This window comes from Brienomyrus brachyistius, unplaced genomic scaffold, assembly GCF_023856365.1.
Source record: "Brienomyrus brachyistius isolate T26 unplaced genomic scaffold, BBRACH_0.4 scaffold36, whole genome shotgun sequence".
In the NCBI taxonomy this organism is placed as follows: Eukaryota; Metazoa; Chordata; class Actinopteri; order Osteoglossiformes; family Mormyridae; genus Brienomyrus; species Brienomyrus brachyistius.
The window spans coordinates 435,309-453,143 of NW_026042311.1; the positions used below are offsets into that span (position 1 = coordinate 435,309).

The 17,835-nt window shown below is 41.0% G+C and overlaps 2 protein-coding genes across 5 annotated transcripts in view; one reads left to right on the top strand and one right to left on the bottom strand.

Moving 5' to 3' along the window:
* LOC125721933 (NACHT, LRR and PYD domains-containing protein 3-like) overlaps positions 1-14,376 on the bottom strand; it is a 158,438-nt gene extending 144,062 nt beyond the window's left edge. Inside the window, exons 1-11 of one of the 4 annotated variants that reach the window (XM_048998143.1) lie at positions 14,279-14,376; positions 13,654-13,767; positions 13,207-13,270; positions 12,795-13,023; positions 10,846-12,628; positions 6,704-6,877; positions 5,651-5,869; positions 4,095-4,268; positions 3,774-3,947; positions 3,613-3,659; positions 185-822 (exon numbers count right to left, since the gene is read on the bottom strand). In XM_048998143.1, the coding sequence (XP_048854100.1) occupies positions 281-822; positions 3,613-3,659; positions 3,774-3,947; positions 4,095-4,268; positions 5,651-5,869; positions 6,704-6,877; positions 10,846-12,628; positions 12,795-13,023; positions 13,207-13,270; positions 13,654-13,767; positions 14,279-14,340 (3,582 nt within the window). In that variant the 5' untranslated portion in view covers positions 14,341-14,376 and the 3' untranslated portion in view covers positions 185-280. Of the gene's footprint in view, positions 1-184; positions 823-3,612; positions 3,660-3,773; positions 3,948-4,094; positions 4,269-5,650; positions 5,870-6,703; positions 6,878-10,845; positions 12,629-12,794; positions 13,024-13,206; positions 13,271-13,653; positions 13,768-14,278 lie in introns of those variants that run through there. The other 3 variants (XM_048998144.1, XM_048998146.1, XM_048998145.1) reach the window with 3 other exon arrangements.
* Positions 1-17,835, top strand: part of LOC125721932 (NACHT, LRR and PYD domains-containing protein 12-like) — a 431,572-nt gene that overhangs the window by 299,076 nt on the left and 114,661 nt on the right. The gene's annotated exons all lie outside the window — the stretch shown is intronic.

Here is a 17,835-nt window from a genome sequence, read left to right on the forward strand (position 1 = left end):
CATTAATAGGATAGAACAGAAAGACTTTATTGTCATTATACAGTTAGTAAATATAATATATAGACATAAATATATATAATGTACATTGCATTTTAGTCAGAGTGAAAAACAGTTATTTTGCATTTTTGTTCAACTCCCTGAACCCCGTCATTTATTTCTGTCAAACATACATTTCAGAGTAAAAAGGTTTATACAGGTTAAAAATCTGAGATTTACAGTGGAGAAGCAGTAACATAGCGTACAGTGGAACAGTAAAAATGATTCCTCTTTATGCAGTGAGCTATCCCAGCGTCAGCAACACTGTGCAATCTGCATAATAAGCCCCAAATCCTGGATAGAGGGGCTCAGTGAATGAGGAGGTGAATCTGTGCAGGGGGGTCAGTCCATCAGAGGAGACTCTGTAGAAGGACAGAGCACCAGCCCCCCAGTCCAGATACACTCCTACTCTGCGGGAGCCTGAGGGCCGTATCGGTATGAGAGTCTGCTCCTTATTGTGCCAGAGAGAATAACGGTGAGGATTACAGTACAGACTCCATGACTTGTCATTGCATCCAAGCAAACAGTCATCACACAGTCCTTTCCTCCCGATTCTTTTATAAGTCACTCCTATCCGAACTTCATCTCCTTCCCACTCTGCCTCCCAGTAACAGCGGCCAGTCAGACTCTCTCTGCACAGAACTTGGTCCCACCAGTCAGATCTCTCTGGATGATCAGGATATGGCTGCTCCTCAGCCCCCCACTCATGTGTCACCTTCCTGTTCCCCTCTGACAGAGACAGACGTCTGTGTGCTGTGTTGGGGTCCAGCGTCAGCTGGCAGAAGTCTGTAGGCAGGAGGAAAAGCCACTAATACTGTCAGGCAGAGCAGCACTTTAGCTGGTACTTTATTCTTCTGTACAACACATATACAATGGTATGTAATAACAAAAACACGAGCTACTTTGTGATGCGGTTTGTCAGCTCGAGGTACAGTACAGTACCATATTTACTTTTATTTTTATTGCATAATAATTATTATTACTCATTATCATTATTATGTGCCGCCTTTATTTTTCCGATTTACCTACAAGCTCGATCTAAAGACAGACATTGGGAACGGATCTCATCCGTAACGTGCGACCTGTCTGTATGTGAAATACCTCAGAAATACCTCTTCCCAGCGGGAAGAGCCGCAAAAACGCTGCACGTGCTAAACTAACGGCTTATACAGATGAAAATTACAAAATGACCTCATCATCACATGTACTCACCACAAACATATTTACAACAATTATGGGAATGCAGTCATAAAGTAATAAGAATGGTGTAGGATCACACATGCACATATCACAAAGCTTAAATTCCAGGTGGCCTGAGACAAGGCCTTCCCTGGTACGAGAAGGCACACATCGACCTAGGCCCCAAAGGAGGGTTTGTGATCCCACACACATAGATAACCAGGGAGGCCAGCACTCCAACTTTTATTGCTCAAAGTTTTAATGACCTACAGATAGAAGAGTGGATCCCCAGGGACATGGGGCCCCTCGACTTGGCACACAACCCCATCCCCCGACATCCTGCCTTACATACCACTCACCCAGCACCCCACAGAAAGTTTCTGTTAAGTTTGGCTTTTGTATACCCTGTGTAGTATGATGCTTATGTCTCAATATGCAAATCATGTTTGTGTGTGTCCTTAGACAGTCTTAGGTTTGTGTGCCACCCTTATAACCATGTTCACAGAGTATCAATTATTTTACCCCTCACACTTAAACACTTGTATAAATTTGAATAAATAAATAGGTATAGCTACCACTGCATATATGTTATACCAGAATAATCTTGGAAATTGAATAGTCTAACCAGGGATCTTAGTGTGCCCTAACTTTTGAAGATTCTTTTCCTTTGTCTGACAAACCTTCCCCCCCCTCTTTGCTTTGCCACATTCCTCGGCAACCCTTATCTGATCTTTGTATTCTACCATGCCTATCCAAGGGTAAGATGTGCTGATGACAAGAGAATGTGTCATATAATGTCTGTATAAAAGGGTATACATCTGTTGAGTTGTAACCTATACTGTATACCATATATATACCACATACTGGTGTGAGTAATAGAACATAACATAATAGCATAATATAAGTAATCATTAATTAATCATCACAGATGGTATTTGGTGTGAACCGCTAGGCTGGTACGGCATGTTTGGTATCAAAGCGAAGGAAAATCACTCCAGTTTCCAAATCTGGTCCGTGGTTACCACAAAAGTGGATATATCAAAAGTTACACCAGCCTAATGAAAATCACCATTACCAGAGAAGTCAGTCTGGTCATAAATCCCAAAAGGACTGATACCGACCCCCTTCTGAAGCCCGCCAAATGGATGGTCAGTCATTGGTCCAGGACTCAAATTCCTGGTCACTCCTAATCACGAACCTTATGCTATAAAACCTGGCACCTCAGAACAAAGCAGCGGAGAAAAGGAGAGAGAAAGGTGTAGAACATCAGCGGAGCAGAGGAGAGCGGAGGAGAGGAAACAAAGACCATCAGCCCAGGAGAAGAGAAGCCCACAAGCAGCCCTCCTGAAGCCTATCAGTGAAGACCCAACTGGACAGAGAACTGAAACTCAGCCCAAGCTTCACCAGGAGAGAGAATCAGAGGGCTCCACTCCAACAACCACTGCAAACACCGCGCCTCCCTGAGTGCCATCACCCACAACCAACTGCCAAGACCCCCCCCTTTTTCTGCAGCCAAGTAAACCAACTTCCTTTCCTTTCTAACAACCTAAACTGTCCTATTCACCTGCTATATAACTTTAGGGTCGTATTTCCACAAACTGCTTGCTTTGCAGAACAGTTTTTCCCTTTTCAGGTTAATCATTTTAAATCTGGTCATTGCATTTTCATGATTACATCGTTTGTGTCTATTCCGTTATTCCATGTTTATTGTTTGTTAGGTGTAATGTCTGTCTTATGTTAGTTGTAGGAATAAATGCATGTCTTTTTACACAACTTCAGCCTCCGTCATTGAGTGCTCACAATAGTCCCTGCCTCTGTGCGATCTGGCTACTACGCTCTGAAACCTCAAAACTCACCTGAAATATCGCGAGACTCTCTCTCATTGGCCATGAGGGGAGCTTCGCTACCGATCGTTTACATTACCTGGTGACGCAGCTCGCTGGACGAGCCTTCTAACCCTGGTTATTAAGCGATACTGGTTATTAATGAATCCCATTTAAGTCTCACATTAACAGACTCACGGGGATTTGCAATTGAGTTTGGAGGAGCCGACCATTCGGCATAACAATTGGGTAATAATCAGCATTAAATAATAATTAATTAAAAGTTAATTAATTTCAAAACATATTGGTGGAGATATTAAAATTTACCTGAGCTAATAATTCCTACAATGGTATTTTGGTGATTTTGAATCTTATCTAAAATAATATATATATATATATATAGAAACTCACCAAAAAACAAACATGGAAATGTATCTGCATACAGTGCAAAACACACACTCAGCACAATGACTGTATGAATACATTTATACTGTAGTATTATTTAGTAGTAATAATAGTATTATAGTAGTATTAATAGTAGTAATTACTAATAAAAACATGCAAAGACACTTACATTTCTGTAAGCCTGGTCTGGTCCTGCACTCTCCACCATGATCCACACTATAGGAGAAGCAGAATGACATAGTACTGCTGTATCCATTTATTTATTGGTGCCTCTTCTTCACATACATGCATAAGTATCTGTAGCGTGTCAGACACACACTCTGTACTCACTTCAGCTTCTCCAGTTTACAGCTGGGATCCTCCAGTACAGCAGAGAGCAGCTTCACTCCTGAGTCTCCTGGGTGATTGTAGCTCAGGTCCAGCTCTCTCAGGTGTGAGGGGTTTGACCTCAGGGCTGAAGCCAGGGAAAAACAGCCTTCTTCTGTGATTCTACAGCCTGACAGCCTGCAAAGAGACAGACAAAAACACTCTGATAAGTAAGATCACCTCAACAATACAAGTATTAGTTTTAAGTAAATGTGACTACTTTTGTGTACTGTGACTCCTTTCAATAATTACAGTTTACAATCTTGAATACCCAGTAATACTGACCTCAGCATCCCCAGTTTACAGTGTGAATCCCCCAGTCCAGCAGAGAGCAGCTTCACTCCTGAATCCTGCAGGTCATTGTCACTCAGGTCCAGCTCTCTCAGGGGTGAGGAGTTTGATTTGAGAGCTGAAGCCAGTGCCTCACAGCATTTCTCTGTGAGTTCACACCAGTCCACCCTTATGAAAAAGAAACATTTATAAAACTCCTTTTTCCATTGGTGCACTGTATATTAAATTAAAGTGAGCCATCACAGCGATGACAAGAGATTTTTGTATAGCAGTGAATTTATTGTACAGCACATAAAAAGCATATTAACAGTCACCCTGGTTTTGATTTACCCCTGAAATAAACACTAGCCCTTTGGGGGTGTTCACTGCAACCCTGTGTCTCCTGCCTCCTTACCCACCACAGGGAACTAACCTGGGAAAGATTAATCTTCACATCCAAAACCATGATCAGAACAGAACTGGGCAACACCACCATCTTACTGCCTAGGAGAATCACTGACGATCCTCTCATGGAGAGGGGGGTACAGAGTCTGCTATGTTCTGGCTGTGAAAACACTGGCAGCAAAGTGAATATGTCTATAGTGGATGTCAAAGGTTTACACACCCCTATTATATCTGGAGTCTGACCTACAGCTTATCAATTTTCTTGAAATAGTTTCTCTTCTTTTCCACACAAACATAAAGAATATTGTTTGTTTTCATTTCAGCCTTTACATACAAAGAAGGTGGCATTTCAGCAAATGCAGATATATGATTTAACTAAGCAATGTGAAAATTATACGTGAATCCGGTAACATATTCAGACCAATGAAATAGCTTCCACTGCGGTCATCAGCCATCTTTCCACCAGCTGTCCCCAAACTGACTAGTTACTCTGAAAGGAGGAGATGTGAACATCCCCAGCAGCCAATGCAGGCCAGTCAGGCTGTGTTAGTTCTCATTCCAGCCTGGCTGATGTATGGCTTGGTTAATATTTAAATTGAACAAATTGCTAAGTTAAAAGTAAAATAGAACAAAATATATGGATGCAACACAACTTACAGGAAATCTGTTTGAGGGGCCTTAGAATACAGACATTTTAAACGCTGTGGCCCAGTACAGTGAGAGCTGATTACAGGAGAGATTCATCTCTCATACTGTAGCTGACAGGCGGCTGATGTGACACAGGAAGGTGCCCATGCAGCTGGTACCCAGAATAAAGGAGTATTTTATTTGGTGTAACTCCACCTGAGGAAAAGTGATTTAGCTTCCTCTGCTAAGAAACTGTGAAAAGTCCAGCCCATACATGGCACCAGAGCATATTATACTATTTTTTGGGGAAAAAAAAGCTGAAATCAATACCTGCTTATTGGGAATGAAATGGTGTGACTGCAGTGGTTCGCTTATGTGATTTGCCTTGTAGCCATCACATTTTGTACTAAAGTACCAGATCAGTGCTTAAACTGTCAAATAGGACTGACCTCAGTATCTCCAGGTTACAGTGTGGAATACCCAGTAATACTGACCTCGGTATCTCCAGTTTACAGTTTGGAATACCCAGTAATACTGACCTCAGTATCTCCAGTTTACAGTGTGGAATACCCAGTAATACTGACCTCAGTATCTCCAGTTTACAGTGTGAATCCCCCAGTGCAGCAGAGAGCAGCTTCACTCCTGAATCCTGCAGGTCATTGTCACTCAGGTCCAGCTCTCTCAGGTGTGAGACGTTTGATCTGAGAGCTGAAGCCAGTGCCTCACAACATTTATCTGTGAGATTACAGTTGTTCAACCTGGAAAATAAAACATTTTAAGACACAATACATTGTACTATTAACAATGTATGCCAAAATACTATGTTGTCAGCCATCTTTCTGCCAGGTGCCCCCAAACTAACTAGTAAATATGAATAAAAGGAGGAGATGTGAACATCCCCACCAGCTAATGCAGGCTTGTCAGGCTGTGTTAGTTCTCGTTCCAGCCTGGCTGATGTGTGGCTTGGTTTATATTTAAATTTAACAAATTACTAAGTTAAAAAAAATGAAAGAATATATATGGATGCAACACAAACATAAGGAATTATGTTTGAGGGACCTTAACATACAGATATTTTAAACCCTGTGGTCCACACAGATCTGTACAGTACAGTGAGATCTGATTACAGGAGAGATTCATCTCTCATAGCTGACAGGCGGCTGATGTTACACAGGAAGGTGGCCATGCAGTAGGTACCCAAAATAAAGGGATGTATTATTTGGTAAATTATTTTAAAATAGGGTAGTTTGATTTGTTTCTTTGATGTAAAGTGCTTTATAGCATTAAAATATTGGAATAGGCCATGACTGGACAGCTTGCAGTCAGGATCAGCTGATTTAATCACTGGGCCATTATGTGGAGTGTCAGAAAGCACTGTTCTTAGTAAAGTATTTAGGGTGTGGAGTACCCAGTAATCTCCAGTTTACAGTGTGGAATTAATACCCAATAACACTGACCCCAATATGTCTAGTTTTCAATGTGGAATACCCAGTAATACTGACCCCAGTATCTCCAGTTTACAGTGTGGAATACCCAGTAATACTGACCTCAGTATCTCCAGTTTACAGTGTGGAATACCCAGTAGTACTGACCTCAGTATCTCCAGTTTACAGTGTGAATCCCCCAGTCCAGCAGAGAGCAGCTTCACTCCTGAATCCTGCAGATCATTGTTACTCAGGTCCAGCTCTCTCAGAGGTGAGGAGTTTGATCTGAGAGCTGAAGACAGCATCTCACAGCATTTCTCTGTGAGTTTACAGCCGTTCAGCCTGAAAAAGGAACTGAGTTATTATTCACACACAGACTGGCATACAGTATATGGACAAAAATATTTGGACACCTGGTCATTACACCTCCAGGAACTTTTATGACATTCCATCCTAAATCAATAGGCATCAATATGGAGTTGGTTCCCCATTTGCAGCTATAACAGCTGCCACTCTTCTGGGGAGGCTTTCCACAAGATTTTGGAGTGTGTCTGTGGAAATTTTTATCAATTCATCCAGAAGAACATTTGTGAGGTCAGGCACTGATGTTGGATGTAAAGTCCTGGCTCATGCAATCTGTTCTAGTTCATCTCAAAGGTGTTCGGTGGGGTTAAGATCAAGGCTCTGTGGGGACAGGCAAGTACTTCCACAAAACTCACCCAACCATATCATTTATGGACCTTGCTTTGTGCACTAGGGCACAGTCATGCTGGAACAGAAAGGGGCCTTCCTTCCCCAAACTGTTCCCAGAAGGTTGAAAACATAGAATTGTCCAAAATGGGTTGGCATGCTGAAGCATTAAGTGTTCCCTTACTAGAACTATGGGGCCTAACCCAACCTGTGAAAAACAACCTCATACCATTATCCCTCCTCCACCGAACTTTACAGTTGGCACAATACAGTCAGGCAGGTAACGTTCTCCTGGGATCCACCAAACTCGTCCATCAGACTGCCAGTTAGAGAAGCGTGATTTTTCACCACATAGAACAAATTTCCACTGTTTTAGAGTCTAGTGGAAACATGCTTTACACCATTCTATTCGATGTTTGGCTGTACGCTTGGTGATGTGAGGCTTGCATGCACCTGCTTGGTCATGAAAGTTCATTCCATTAAGCTCCCGGCACACAGTTTTTGTACTGGGCTTAATGTTAAAGTTTGGAACTCTGCAGTTACAACAGAGCACTGGAGACTTTTACTCACTATGCAGCTGAGCACTTGTTGACCCTGATCTGTTACTTTATTTACAGTGAACCGTGGAATAGTTTTTAGGAATTACCATTTCTTTCACAAATGATTGTAAATTTCACTGCATGGCTAGGTGCTTGATTTTATAAACCACTGGCGATGGGTATGAATGAAACACCTGAATTCAAGGATTAAGAGGTGTCTCCAAATAATTTTGTCCGTATAGTGCATATTCTACACATCAGTGATTGCAGTGATACAAAATGAACATTTTTTTCCAGCATAATTAGATGGCACAGTGCATAGTTCAAAATTAATTATAGCAAATCTACACAGAAAATTTGCCAGTGTTAAGTTAACACTGCATTGTGTTTATATAAATCTCACCAAACCAGTGTTACATTTGGCACTTTACAGAGTGCAGTGAGTGTTGTTGTATATTGTTAAATTGTATTAGCTGTTATAGTGTTCAGTTGACACCACAGAGTGTTAGATCACTGCAACTCCACCTCTTCCCAGATTCTAAGCCCATATAGGTGGCACACAGGTGCATAATGTGGCTACAGGAGTGTTAGTGTAAAAGCAGTGCTTATTAACACAGATAATAAAGCTTCTTAGAATGCGTAACATAATTATTAGCAGGGCTCAGAGAAGGTGAGAGCTCCCGTAGTGACTACAGGAGTGCATTTTCCCCAAAGCAGATATAATGCGTGGTGGCCTTATTGCTTTTAGACCACAACTTGGGATAGAAGAACAAATCAAATTATTTTGCTCATTTAATACTCAGATTTTTATTAGGCTTAAATTTTAGAACACACTGTGTGCTAGGATGGTATGTCATGGATATTAGTCTCTACCAGATTTAAATGCTCTGAAATCTGGGCTTTTTCCCCCTGCTTGAATTGATGTATGTCGGGTGGTCTGAGTAGTATTGGTGGGTGCGTGATCCTAAAAGAATTTGCATTGATTCTATCCACGTGACAAATACATACAATGCTGAGGGAAAATAGTTTCGCTCAGTTTTGTGCTTCCTTAACCTTTGCCTTGCTATGGCATCTCTCTCCAGCTCTTAAACGCTTCCACAGAAAGCATCAATCATTCATTAGCCTACAAAAGCAAACCCCAGCAAAATCCATTTCTGGGACTACAGTGATCCCCTGCTATATCACAGTTCAGCTATCGCGCCCCCTCTATATCACAGTTCAGCTAACGCAACCCCGGTATATCACAATTCAGCTATCGCGCCCCCTCTATATCACAGTTCAGCTAACGCAACCCCGGTATATCACAATTCAGCTATCGTGCCCCCTCTATATCACAGTTCAGCTATCGCGCCCCCGCTATAACACTGTCCAGCTATCGCAACCCCAGTATATCACAATTCAGCTATCGCACCCCTGCTATAACACTGTCCAGCTATCATAACCCCAGTATATCACAATTCAGCTATCGCGCCCCCTCTATATCACAGTTCAGCTTCAGTTTCAAGCATGTGGGAGGGGTATTTTAAGGCTTTATACTTCACTCATCCCCGTGGGATAGTTGTCTTTTTGCTCATGCCATCTTGCTATCCATGAGACACACAGACACAGGTGAGAGGAAGTTGGGGGTCACAGTGCAGGGTTTCCCAGAATCCAGTGGCCCTGCAGTGATTGACATTAAGGGCCTTGCAGAAGGGCCCAACAATGACATCACACTGCCAGCCAGGAGATCTGAACCAGCGGCCTTCCACTCACGGGCACAGTCTGAACCCACAGAGTCACGTACCACACAGAAATAAAAAAGAATTTCTGAGTGGTTTTCCGAAATATAAGGGAAACTGGAACATTCTGTAAAATTGGGGCTCTTAGTTGGTTATTACACAAAGGATGGTCATGGAAATCTTGTGTTGTTTAATGACACCACTATACATTTACATTTACATTTCCAGGATTTGGCAGACGCCCTTAGCTAGAGCGACTTACATAAGTGCGTTGAGACTCTGCAATGAATTTCCGATGCTAGCTCAATAAGGACCCAGGCTATGAATACTATCTCTGAGAACTCCATTGAGTAGTGCAGATTTTTTTTATTTTTTTTTACTCACACACACACACACACACACACACACACACACACGCACACACACACACACACACACACACACCAGAAAAAGAGTCGCGTAAGAATATAGAAGTTCTACGTCAGGTATTTCTGAAAAAGAAATGTTTTGAGTCGTCGCTTGAAGACAGTCAAGGATTCAGCTGTTCGGACATCTAGGGGGAGTTCATTCCACCAATTAGAATTATACACCATTATGAATTATACACTATTATAAAATCTGGGTTCCAAAAAAATCCAGCCTGGTTATTAATCCAAGAGGGGAAATAAATTATATATTTATACAGCTTCATTATATATTTAATATTATATATGTAAAACATTGTTAATCTAAAATTGCCAGACTATATGTGTTGTCACATCCTCAGCCCGGAGCAGCCGTGGCCAGCAGAGGGCGCCTGTGAGCAGCCAGAGACAGCAGCCTTTTGGAAGCTCTCAGCTCTGGGGTCCATCACATGGACACACCTGCTGACAGTAACACTCACACATCATGTTTGTAGGGCTGGTGTGTGGCTCAATAGGCTAAGCCTCTGTGCCTCTGGTCAGACGATCGCTGGTTTGAGACTCAGCAGGATAGTCACATGTCTGTGGGCCCTTGAGCAAGGCCCATTACTCCCAGTTCCAGGGCTGCTGGATGCCAGCTGACCCTGTGCTGTGACCCCTAAGCTTGGTCTCACCTGTAAATGTGTCTGTGTGTCTCATGGAGAGAGAGAAGAGAGCCCCCTTTATTTATAGGATGTATACTGGATGGTAATGGAAATGTAACTTTTTTTTAACTACATCATTACACTTAGTCATTATAAAATCGGGGTTCCAAATTATAAAAAACAAATCCAGCCCAGTTATTAGGCCATGAGGAGGAATATACTGTATATTTTATTTATTTGAAACTGTTCATATTTTAAACTGTTTAAAATGTTAATGCGTTACTGCCATGCAAGATTCATTTTCACATCTTCACTTACAGTGCTGTCCTAGATGTCTTGACCACAGGCAGCAGCCTCCAATGCTCCTTATCTGATCTGACGAATTTCTTCAGATCAAACACATCCTGCACCTCATCTGATATCAGTAACAAAAAGGCCAGAGCTGAGCACTGTGCAGGTGAGAGGACATCTGCTGAAATGTTTCCAGAATTCAGGTATCTTTGTACTTCATCTACTAGAGAATTGTCACCCAGTTCAGTCAGACAGTGGAACAGGTTGATGGTCCTTTCTGGAGATAAATTCTCCTTTATTTTCTCCTTGATGTATTTGGTTATTATCCAAATGTTATGTGAGCTGTTTCTTGTCTGTCCCAGTAGCCTTCGTAACAGAGTCTTACTGGAGTCTGTTGAGAGGCCCAGCAGGAAGCGGAGGTAGAGGTCCAAGTGTCCATTCTTGCTCTCTAATGCCTGATTCACTGCAGTCTCCAGCAAGTCAGCTGATGAGTTTGACAGAAACACATATAAAGCAGCGAGATACTCCTGGATGCTCAGATGCACAAAGCAGTACACCTTCTCCTGGTACAACCCATACTCCTCTTTAAAGACTTCTGTGCACACTCCAGAGTAAACTGAAGCTTCAGCGATATCAATGTCATTCTCTGTAAGATCTTGCTCATAAAAAATGAGATTGCTTTTCTCAAGGTTGTCAAAAGCCAGTTTACCAAGTTTTAAAAGGAATTCTTTTCCAGATTTATTAAACTCACTTTCATGGTTTTTCATCCATCTCACCACCATTTTCCTGTACCAACTTGTCCAACTCAGGGTTGCGGAGGTCGGTAGCCTATACTTGTCATTTTTTAAACTTGTCTGAAAGATCAGGAAGTGTGTGTACATTTCAGTCAGAGTCCTTGGAATTTTTCCACTGTCAGTCTCGCTAAAAAGTCTCTCAAGGACAGTGGCTGAAATCCAGCAGAACACAGGTATGTGGCACATGATGAAGAGGCTCCTTGATGATACCACATGTGTGATAATCCTGCTGGCCAGGCTCTCATCACTAAATCTCCTCCTGAAATACTCCTCCTTCTGGGCATCACTGAACCCTCGTATCTCTGTCACCTGGTGGACACACTTAGCAGGTATCTGACTGGCTGCTGCTGGCCGGGAGGTTATCCAGAGGAGAGTGGATGGGAGCAGATTCCTCCTAATGAGGTTAGTCAACAGCACATCCAGGGACGTTTTCTCTGTTACATCAAACCAGCTCTCATTGTTCTGAAAATCCAGAGGAAGGCGATACTCATCCAGACCATCAAAGATGAACAAGACTTTGTACCTAAACAGCTCAGTGGACTCAAATGACTTCAGTTCTGGGACAAAGTGGTGAAGCAGTTCAATCAGACTGTATTCACCCTTAATCAAATTCAGGTCCCGGAAAGGAAGAGCAAATATGAAGTGAACATCCTGGTTTGCTTTTCCTTCTGCCCAGTCGAGAATAAATTTCTGCACAGAGACTGTTTTTCCGATACCTGCCACCCCTTTAGTGAGTACAGTTCTGATAGGTGTCTCACGCCCACATAAGGGTTTAAATATATCATTGCACTTGACTGTAGTATCTTCTGTTCGCCTTTTCTTGGATGCTGTTTCAATCTGTCTCACTTCATGTTCATCATTGACTCCTTCAGTTCCACCTTCAGTTATGTAGAGTTCTGTGTAAATCTCACTGAGAAGTGTTGGCTGTCCTTCCTTAGCTTTCCCTTCAAATACACACTCACATTTCTTCTTCAGGTTACATTTGATTCTGTGCTGACATTGTGACAGAAGATGCCCTGAAATGAGAAGTAAATACTCAGGCTTTTCAAAAAACAGATTATTTTATTTATAAAAGCAAAACTAAATGAAGTTAAATGATAAACTGAAGTTTATTGTATGTTTTTATTATAGACTATTTTTATCTGTCAAACAAACAGACACAGAATGAGATGCAGCTCTTACTCTTCTCCAGCCTGTCAGCAAGATCATTTTGCTTCATGGTCCTCAGGATGTACAGTGTGATCTTCAGAGCTCCCTCTCTAACACTGGTCTTCTGCATCTGACCATCACTATCCAGGTCATTGTTCTCCTCCAGTTGAGGTTCAGAGAATTCTGGGTAATTCTGATCTAGGTACCTCGTGATCTTCTTCAGCTCATCCTTCAGGAACCTCACTGCATTTTCCTCTAGTGACTAAAATCCACAGTTACAGTTAATTATGTCTTATTGCACCAAAACTTTTCACAGTTTCATTTGTGAATCATAGCTTTGAATATATTCCCTGTAACATGATTGGTTTCTTATTGTACAGGTGTATAAGATGTAAGCCAACTCACACAGCACTTCAGAAAATATATATCAGGAATAAATGCAAACCTTCAATATGGAAGATAAACTTGGTTTATCCTGTACATCTGAAATGCATCCTTTCATTTGGTCTCTGTGAATAAGGCAGAAATATAAAAACCTCAAATCATCTAAAGAAGTGCAACAGAAAGTCTGTAATGGTCCCCATTAAAAGTGCTCTTGCTGCTGACAAAGAATAATCTAGAGGTATATTTCACTTTGTAAAGACATACAGTATGTACAGTAATCCTCATTCTTTTACCTCATATGAATTTCATATCGAATACAGACCAAACATCTGTTTTATTTTCAAAGACAATGAGATTTGTGAAAGTTAAAAAGATGTATTTTTCAAAAACCTTACATACTTTACATACAAACCTTACAAACCTTACATTACATACTGTATGTGCCTGTATGCCTTTTTTACTGAGTGTTTGAGTGTTTTAAACAGTGTTTGTTTAAATGCACATTTACCTTTGATCTGTAGGGAAAGGTCCCTCTCTGAAGTTGAGTGGATTTCCCATTGACCCGTCACTCTTCAGGGAAACACAGCTGGGTACAGGGGAGTCTGCTCTCTTCATCAGGACACTGTGGGCAGCGAGAGGAAACAAATCTTCATTATAAAAATATGATTCATATACTGTGATCAGCATCACATTAAATCTTCAGTTGATCAGTCTTCTGCTTAACCTGCCATGAAGCTCTTCATGCAAACAGGTTTATTTACAGTTAGACATCATGTGAAATAAACTGCCTGACCTAAAATTTTAATTTTGGTATGAAATTTTTTATTATCACAGTTACAGCCTCTAGACTTCCCTGTTGTTGCTTTTTCTTTGTATATTTACTTGCTCTCTACCACATTATGATATGTGGTCATTTATGGTAGGAGGGATTATGTGATGGGTGCCTCTAAAATAGAAGAACTGCCTGATTTTGGAGCAAAGGGGAAAGAAAGGAAATGCTGAGGCATTTTAATATTAAACTACAAATATTAATATGCTACCCAGCCCTAACTAGGAACACTATTTACTTTTAGCTTATTGCCTGACTATAGACCCAGAGAGACATGCATGCTAATGGGCTGTAACACTGTTACCTCTCAGTCCCCTTTGTTTTACACTCCACAGAGGGGCTCATTTCAGAAGCAGGTTCCTCCATTTTGTCGCTGATCCAAAGCAGATGATTCCTGCTGAGCTCTCTGTGAACATGAAAGGTAAAAATATATTCAAATGCATTATCTAATGATCAAGACTTTGACAATGAACTAGCTACTGTTGGAAAAATAATGTATTGCCCGCCTAATTTCTGCTATAGAATAATTTTACACTTTATGTGTACATGTGGCAGGTCTGTCAGAATAAGCCCGAGCTGGAATGGAAGACATGTTGGGCATTATACAGATATTGGCTCAGTTGTATGTACTGATCATGCCCATGAAACACTAAAATGGGCTCCTGAAATCCCTATGTGCCCATGGTTTGCCTTTCCGCACTGTTTGGGGCCCCTACAGGCTCCGTAGCATCTTGTTATCCAAACTGCTATTCCGTAAATTAAATGCACACTGTAAAAAAAAAATCCTGCTGTTTTTTACTGAAAAAACTGGCAGCTGTGGTTGCCAGAATAATTCTGTAAAAAATACAGCAAAACTAAAACCACCATTACGTAACAATGTATAAATTTAACAGCATAAAAATGTATATTACTGTAAAAAAAAATATATTAATTCAGCACTGTATTTCTGCTGAATTAGTATAAGCCTAGCAATTCTTTCAGTAAGATTTACATCCAGTTATCAATTATTGTACATTGAATCCTATTCAGTTTCACTGAAAAATACCAAACATTAGTGGAGTAAAAACTTGTCATTATTGACATACCACAACAAAATGTGTCCTTTACACTTAAATTATAAGTGACATGTTTAATCAATGAGTCTCCTCCTCCGCATATCTGCCCCTTTTTAAAATGAGCACAAGAAGTCATGAGGATCAGCTGAGCCAGCCCAGATTTACCCACCATCATGAGAGAGACTCTGACCAAATATGACCTTACAGCTTTTTCTTCTCTTGTGTTGAAGCTTTCTGAGACATGGTGATGAGGTAAAATGATTATTCTTCCGTGACTCTGTCACATATTAGTTATCAGTCATAACCATACAGTATACAAATATTTTTGGTAGATGATCATACTTTTTTTTACTATAGTCTTGCAATTTCTAATATAAATTATTCCATTCTCTTTGTGCAATGTAGTGATGTACAGTACTGTCAGCAAAACAGCATGATACTACCATCACCCTGCTTGACCGTTGGTTCAGTGTTCTTAGGTTAAGAAAACAACCTCACCTTGAACCCTGCAAACATATCTCTTTTCATTGTGGCCAAGCAGAGAAGTTAATGACACATTCACACGTCATTGTGACTGCCCTCCCCCCACCCCACAGACTGTTAACCAGACAGAAAGACAGAACACACTAAGGAATGTGTCTATTTTATTCAAGCACAGTACAGAACCATATGTTTTTTTATTTTTCATTTTCCACTCTGTCCACCTTTATTCTCCAAAATCAACCTTATTACTTTGTTTAGGTCTGTAATTAGTCTGTTACACACATCTTGGGTCACTCTCCACTCCTATAATAACTCTATTGCTTGGACACGCAGCTGCTTTGTACCTGGCTTGGCCTCCTTGCGGATGAAGTATTTCATCATGTGCCAAACAAGTTTAATGGGCTTCAAATATGTTTAATTTTCATATAGCACATTGTCCCTCATTGCTTGAAAATATCAATCTTATTACTTTGTTTAGGCCTGTAATTATTGTATTGCACACATTTTGGGTCCACCTCATCTCCAAAAAGGGAAGTAAAATACAAAATTCTAATTTCATCAGTAAACTGACTAAAAAACATATTGCTAGTTTTAGGCCATCTTTGCTTCACAACAGAAACAATTTCTTAAATTTCACAGGCCATTTATTGCAGTGTAGTCAGTTTATTAATAAAATTGGAATTTTGTCTAAATATAAGAAAATTATACTTGCTTAGATTTTCATTTTTTGCAGTGAAGTTAAGATACCTGAAATCAGGCATTGTACCTGATTTCAGGTAAGTCACTTCAACTTTCATAATCACTGCTCTCCCTCGTGGATGGATAAATCATTGGAAGTACTTTACACACAGAGAGGTAAGGGGCGGATCATGCTGCCCCCCTTGTTCATTACATCATCATGGGGGGATCTAATTACAGTTAAGGTCCCAACCAGGACCCAGCAGGGACCTGTCATGGACCAGCCAAGGTCCCATCATGGAAACTGGGGAAAATTAAAGTGGCTACATCTGTATAAACACCATGCAGTGTTAATTTCACACGGGCACATTTGCTGTGTATGAGGATCACAAGAACCACCCCGATTTGCCAACCATCATGAGAAAGACTCAAAAAGGACCTCTCAGCCTTTTGATACTGCATACCCAAGTTTTGTTGGCCTAGTGTTGATTATTTTTTGACGTTTAGCAAACTGTGTGTTAATAAGTTAAACAAAGGCATCTCTTACATGTATTTTTTGCTTTAGCCAAAAGTTAAAAAAAAAAACTATAATTGTACATATTTTAATGGGTGGTGGTGTGTATTTGTTGACCTAATGGCATTTTGGTTGCCTGTTATGAGCTTGGTTGGGTTTTATATGTTACAAGAGTTGCGACACCTTTGCTATGCAGCTCCTGGTACCACCCACTTCCCTGTAATGATGCTGGATGTTTATTTGCATATCATGACATGGTACAGCCTTTCAACAGAGTTCTGCTTTTTTTCTTATTTTCTTTTTAATTCACCCTGATGGTGTTGAATAAGGCAAGTGTAAGTAACCTTAGTAAAATCAGCTTCCAGTTAAAATACAGCAATAGATTTTGCTAAGATTTGTTTTTGTGGGCTCTCTTGCGCTAGCGAAAATGCAACAGATATAAGTTCCTTTAGTATCATACAGTTATAACCATTATTGCATCTGTCCACTCAAGCATAAAAAAAGGCCCAAGTTAATAGCATTAAAACATCGTGGGGACTAATAACCATGACATACCATCCTAGAACACAGTGTGTTCTACAATTTAAGGGCAATAAAAATCTGAATATTAAATGAGCAAAATAATTTGATTTGTTCTTCTATTCCATGTTGTGGTCTAAAACCATTAAAGGCATTTCTCTCTGGCTCTCACTTCTTTCCCTCTCCCTCCCCTTATCTTCCCTGCTTCGCTCCTCTCGTCTCGTCTAGTCTACTGTCTTCGCCGCTTCATACCCCCAGCGTGAACAGGCGGGTCTGTGACCAGCGCCGTCTCTATGGCAGCAGGACCGGATGGCTGTCTGTCTCTGCTGGGTCACCTCCACACCCCCTTTCCCCTACCCGTTGCAAGTCGTGTCATTTTTATGTAAGGTGTAGTGCCCATGTGCTTCCCATTCCCTCACCCGTTGCGAGTCGTGTCTTTTCATGTTGTTCTCCTCCTCTCTCCTCATGTCATCCTGTTTCTCTTCTTCTCTCCTCCCCTGTCTCCCGGCCGGTCTACCCCCTACTGTGATGTTGTATATGTAAGGTCGGGCGATGGCCTGCTTTTCGCTGGTACTTGTGACTAGTGACATGGTATATTGCAACAGCAATAAA